This window comes from Diabrotica virgifera, chromosome 9 (assembly GCF_917563875.1).
Source record: "Diabrotica virgifera virgifera chromosome 9, PGI_DIABVI_V3a".
In the NCBI taxonomy this organism is placed as follows: domain Eukaryota; kingdom Metazoa; phylum Arthropoda; class Insecta; order Coleoptera; family Chrysomelidae; genus Diabrotica; species Diabrotica virgifera.
Window position 1 is genome coordinate 144,403,959 of NC_065451.1, and position 6,524 is coordinate 144,410,482.

Sequence of the window (6,524 nt, forward strand, 5' to 3'; positions counted from 1 at the left end):
TCGGCAATCACTGCAACATAAGGAGAATTTTCAATTTCTTTCTTAATTTCCTCGTGGTAAACATCTAACATGCACTCCAGTAGTTCATTTTGTGTTGTTTTTGAGGTACCTTTAAAAGATTTGGAACTTTGAATGTGAACCTTTAAGTCGTTGTCTAATTCAGCGCTAAAATTGACCAGCTCCTTAAATATGCCTCTATTGTCTGAATTTTTTGTTTCGTCGTGACCTCTTAGAGCTAACTCAAAAGCTCCACAAAACCTTATACAATTTATGATTTGATTCAAGACATATCACATGGTGTTATCATCAAACCTCATGTGTTTACTACATGTGGCAAGTTGAACCAGTTGGTCAAAAATATACAGTTTATAAAAAGACCTCAAGTATAATATATCAAACTACACTTATCATAACATACAATAATATAACAACTAGCCATTCATTAAATACAAATAACCCCTCAATTAATCTGGACCTTATGTCTAATGGCAAAACAATAGTAGTTCCACTACACTTAGTAAATAAGATGCATGAAGACTTTGATCTGCCAAGTTCAATAATGTCCACAGGGAATATGTTTTGGCCTTGCAAGTCGTCAGAGGTCAATATGCCAGAATCTGACATAATAGGTGACTATCAGATAGAGCTATATAGTGATAAAGCAGTGTTTAATAGTGATAAGGTTCGATGTGCATCCTACTCCTGTAACATTAAATGTAATGCACCTGAATCTAAAGTTGCTAGATATATAAGATCTGAGCTACCAAGCGCCCAATATAAGATAACAAAAAACAATGATAACAATCTACTAGAACTCAAACTACCTATAGTGTCACAAGTCACCATAATGTTAGGTAACATTGATCTAGATAGCCTACAAGTAACTCCAGCATTATGTAAACTAAATGTCGAAATGACCTATGGTTGCAAAGGCTGCAACCAGTACCCATATGCAATAATAAAATCCTACGATATAGTTGAACAAGGACAGCTAGAATATTCCTCTAATTGCACTTTTAACATACCATTATTGACATGCAGTGATAGTGTATATTTAATTAATCTCATTGATCTTGATTCAGCTATTTGTTGGGTGCATATACCAAGCACAAACCAGACATTACACATAAGGTTTGATTACATATTTACAGGAAAGCTTGACCCAAGTAAAATTACTATTGGTGAATCCAGTGGTGTGGAGATTTTAAGATCAGTAGCATCTAAAGCTGAATTCTGGACTGGACTTCTGTCATCATTGTCTATGTTTACTTTTATTGGATTGGCTAGTGCTGTGACTATTAGGATTCTTAGAATATATGAGATAAGAAAGTTTGCAAATTCTAAGGATTAATTTTGTTGAATTAGGGGATCTAGTCGATGGTTGTGTTTGTAGTTTCTCAGCATTCGTCGTGTTTACCATCTTGCGTTCTAGCTAAGTGCCCTGCCCAGTTTAATCAGTAAATTGCGTTCCCTTTGTTGTGGTGTAGGTCTACCTAGTCGATGGTCGTGCTAGTGTTTTCAAGCATTCGTAGTATTCACAATCTTGAGTTCTGGATAAGTGCCCTGCCCAGTTTAATCGATAAATGGATTGGAACTTTGAATGTGAACCTTTAAGTCGTTGTCTAATTCGAATTTAATTGGGTTTTTATATGTAACTTACCAAGCATTGAAAAGCTAAAAACGTTATTCATATGCACTTTAGATTTTTCATGAGATTTCAATTTCTCCCATATATGTACAAGATCATCGGTGCCTTTGTTTGACCAAGTCTCGTCACCTCCAAACAAAACGCATACAAAACAGAACAGTTTATTAGTTTGTTCGCAACCACATAACCAGCTATTTTTATCATAAATAGTTTTATTAAACTTATGACAGCGAAGTTTTTGTCCAGTTCCACTTTGTTTTTCAATTTTTAAATCGGGTAAAGGCCGACCGAGTTCTTTAATTTGTAGTTTTTTTTTTCTAACGAAAAACCACCAAAAGAGTTTTTTAATATTTTAATTTGATTCATTGTCAAAAAATAAATTAAACGTAGGAAATAATCAAAATATTTTTATACCTACGACACCCACGACCACAACGCACTAATAATTACAAATTAAAAAATATAGTAGAGTATAAACACAAATATACAATACAGTAGTAGATAATAAACACAATAGCGTCAAGCGAACGCGTAAAGAGACTAGAAATAGATCTAAAACATTGTATCTTAAGATCCACTAATTTCCTTTTCGAGATTTCGAGCCAGGCACGGAGAGTCCAATTTAAACGTATATCAAAAGTGCAATACCGCTCTATCTCTGTCACTTACACAGGATGCTCATACAATCTTTCTCTTTTCGACCGAGCCACTATGCCGTTCGGCACTGGGATTTTTGTGATCTTCATCCCTTATCCGGTCAGCTGTGGGTGGCCAGAGTCGGTAGATTTGCATTGCGCTACACAGTTGCCAGATTTGATATAATTTATGAAAATAAGGAGAAATAATCACAAGAAAAATTAACAAGCATTAAGATGTTTTTAAGATAAAAAATATGTTTCTGCATAGTTAGCAAGGTAGTGCCATGGCTCTACGGCACTACCTCACGGGCCGCCACTGATTAGAACACACATGTTCCACGAGGCTGCGATTGTACAAGTATGTGTGTATGTGTGTGTGGGGGGCGCCTGTGCTAGTTTTGCAGGCGGGCGACTGATACCCTAGCGCCGGCACTGTCTTTAAAGGTAGGTCGAAGCCTGAAATGAAAAATCTCACTAACAAAATAAAAACTTGCATCAGACATTTTAATTCGGAAAAATCTCACGAACAGTACGAGTGGCTAACTGGTTGTGAATTTAGGAATAAACTGTATTGCTGGTCTTGTTTGCTATTTGTCAATGAAAATGGTGTTAGGAAACATAGTGGTTTTGGTGATTTAAATAATTTTCATAGGGTAGTGAAACGACATGTCATGTCTAAAGCTCACTTGCAGGCCGTCATCAAAGAGAAAGTTGTTGGAAAAAATAGAATAGAACACTCTTTGGATAATTCATTAAAAGTGAGTCATCAAAAACATAATGAATTAGTAGATAAAAATAGAGACGTACTGAAAAGACTTGTCGGCGTTGTGTGTTTTTTATGTTTCCATGAACTTGGTTTCAGAGGTCACGACGAAACCAGTACATCAGCAAATAGAGGCAATTACATGGATCTGGTTTCACTAATTTCTAAGTACGATCCTTGTTTAAAAACTCATTTAGAACAGTCTAGTGTGTTTCAAGGCACCTCAAATCGAATTCAGAATGATTTAATTTCTGCTATTTCGACAGTAGTTTCAAACAAAATAATTGATTTTACATGAAACAACTGATGTTACAAATTTTAGCCAGCTCTCTGCAATGGTACGATTTGTTAGTGTAGACGGAACTATACAGAAAAGATTTTTAGGTTTTATAAACGTATCAGAAGATAGAACGGCAAACGCATTATATAAAATTGTTTGTGAACTCTTAAAATCCATTGATGTAATGACAAGCTGATTGCTCAAAGTTATGACGGCGCTGCGGTTATGGCTGGACATGTGGGGTAGGGTGGAGCGCTTTTATATGGAGAATAATGAAATAACAATTTTTACAAACGCGGGGGCGGAATCGACGCTACTGTGGGAAAGGATTGGAAAAGGACTCTAACATCTGCCCCAACGTGATTCAAATTTTGAAATTCGAAAAAAAAAATTGCATTTTACTAACGCGGTGTGCGGTATCAATTCGCTTCTAGGATATGAATCAAAAACTTCAGTAACACTTATTTCTATTTTTATCAGAATAACTGCCCAGCACTACTTAAATTGATCTATTTTGAATTTCGCGCCAACCCCCGACCTAACGCTGCAACCAAAGAGTTATAACCTGTCACAAGAGTCGACCTTCACTCTCCCATTCAATTTCAATTATAAGTAAGTAGAACACAAAACAATATTGGCTAGAACTATTATAGTTTTCCACGATAAGTATATAACATTATTGAAACCTTATGAAGGCAGAAAGGACGAAGACGGTTACAAAGAGAAGCTATTAAAGTTTGGTGGGGATAGAAAGAAATTGTTTGATATTGCAACTTGCAAATGTTTAGAATTCAGAGATTGCAACTGTCCTAGAAACCGAAAGATTCCAATACCAGAACGAAATTTGTTAATCGACCAACGAACTGACCATAAAATAATGATTAATAGTTTAGATCGTGAAGCGACCAAAAAAATTGAGATGGATTTACATAGATTATGTGCGTTCTTTGATGTTAGGATCTCAAAGAGGGGCTGATTCTTTGTTTTATAAACGAGTTTTGACACCGGTTCAATAAAAAAACTTAAACATGAGCAAAAAAGGAATAAAATAATGAATTAAATGAGGCGCAAAGAGGTCCACTTACCAATTCAATCCCTGCATTTGGTCTTCAAGAGGGCCCTCAGCTGCATTTAACACTGCACCAAGTCCATACACGAAAAAAGCCTTACAAGCTAGGCTGTTACACCGGCAAACTAGCGAGCCGTTGGTTGAGTAGCAACTTGCGAGCAACTAGCAACTAGCAAATTTATTGTAGAGCAACTAGCTTCTCTTACTTTTTGACGAACACTACAAGGCTCCAGTTTTTGCACTCATTAAAGCAAACCTCTTTTCTATCGCGATAAAAGGCAAAATAACTAGAGTTGGGACCATTTGCCTTCCTCGTGTAAATAAGTTAATTCAAATTTAAATGAAAATACAACATTCTCCCCCACCAAAATGCAGCTTTAAATGGTGCATTTTAAAACTGTTACAAGCTAATAAACTAAAAAAAATAACTTAAGTCATGGCACTTTGGAATAAATCCCAAAAAAAATTAAACAATATAATACGAATAATAAGATCAACAAAAAAAACTAAGGAATTATTTAGATAGGCAGAGGACACAGCTTGACCAGGGGGCGTCGAAGAATTCCCTTTGTGGTCTTAACATCTGCAACTCTAATAATTTCATCCTGTCCCGGAAATACTTGGGATATTCGTCCCAAACGCCATTGCGAGGGAGGGATATTATCATCCTTTATAAGGACCATCGTTCCTAGTTCGATGGGTTTTAAATTATCGGATGAAGTCCATTTACTGCGCTGATGCAAAGTATGCAAATATTCTTTGCTCCAGCGTTCCCAAAAAGTTTTGTGCATTTGATTTATTAACTTCCATCTCATCAAATGAGATGCAGGAATAATATTATACGCTCCATCAAGAGGTTCAAACACAGCCGAAAGAGGTTCTAGGTTTAAAAAATGACCCGGCGTTAGAACTGACAAATCATTAGGATCAGAACTTATAGGGGTCAAGGGCCTAGAATTAAGATACGATTCAATCTGAATTACGACCGTGTTTAGTTCCTCATATGACAAGATCTGATCACCTATAACACGAGCTAGGTGCGTCTTTACTGACTTTATTCCCGCCTCCCATAAACCGCCAAAGTGGGCAGCAGATGCAGCATTAAAATGGAAGGAAATATTTTCATTTGAAGCAGCATTTTTCATGAGGTTAAGGTATTTAGCAGCGCCAACAAAATTACTGCCACGATCAGAATATAAATTGTCAACCCTACCACGACGAGCTATGAAACGCTGCAAAGCAGAGAGAAAAGTCTCACTAGATAAATCACTAGCTAACTCTAAATGAAGAGCTTTGGTGGCCATGCAAACAAAGAGGCAAAGATACACCTTACAACATTTAGCTCCTCGATAGCGATTCATCACAACATAAAACGGTCCACCAAAATCCATACCTGAATTCAGGAAGGGTTTAACCTGGGAAATTCTAACTAGGGGTAAGTTACCCATTGGAGGTTGGTAATTTCTAGGATTGTGCCTCCAACATTGCATACATTTTGACAAAACCGAGCGTATAGCACGCTTAGGAGACAAAATCCAAAATGACTGAGCAAGCAAAAAACTAACTGTACGCAGCCCAGCATGACAGTATCGTTTATGGTAATAATCAATCAGCAAATAAGTTAATCGACTTTCACGAGGTAGGATGCAAGGAAATTTCTTATCAATCGAAACAGACAAATATCTAAGACGACTGCCAACCCGTAATACTCCTTGATCATCGATAAAGCAGGACAACTTTCGAAAAGGTTTGGAAAAAACATTTCCCTCGAACTCCCTTTCAAAATATCGATGGTGAGTATATTTAACTAGCATAATCAACGACTCATAAAGTTCCTTTGAACTTAAGGGACCTTCTCTCTTATCATTGGGGAATTTTAAATTCCAAGCAAACCTCAAGATCCAAGCTATAAGTCGTCGTATAAACGAGAAATCGGAAAGGTCATTCAATAGATTCTCAAGAAAATTATCATCATTAACACAAGCCAAAGTTACCGTACGCTCTTCATCAAGCATTTCAGCACACTCAGAAAAGCAACAGGAAGCGTCTGGAATGGGATCGGTGTTATACAAAAACTCAGGACCTGCAAACCAATGAGATTGCTCCAACATTATATATATATATAT

General features: G+C 36.6%; 1 protein-coding gene across 1 annotated transcript; it reads left to right on the top strand.

The window, feature by feature from the left end:
* Positions 1-2,747: 2,747 nt before the first annotated feature.
* Positions 2,748-3,347, top strand: LOC126891503 (zinc finger MYM-type protein 1-like). Its single transcript, XM_050660680.1, has one exon. It carries the CDS (start codon positions 2,748-2,750, stop codon positions 3,345-3,347), a length of 600 nt encoding a protein of 199 aa, XP_050516637.1.
* Positions 3,348-6,524: the final 3,177 nt, after the last annotated feature.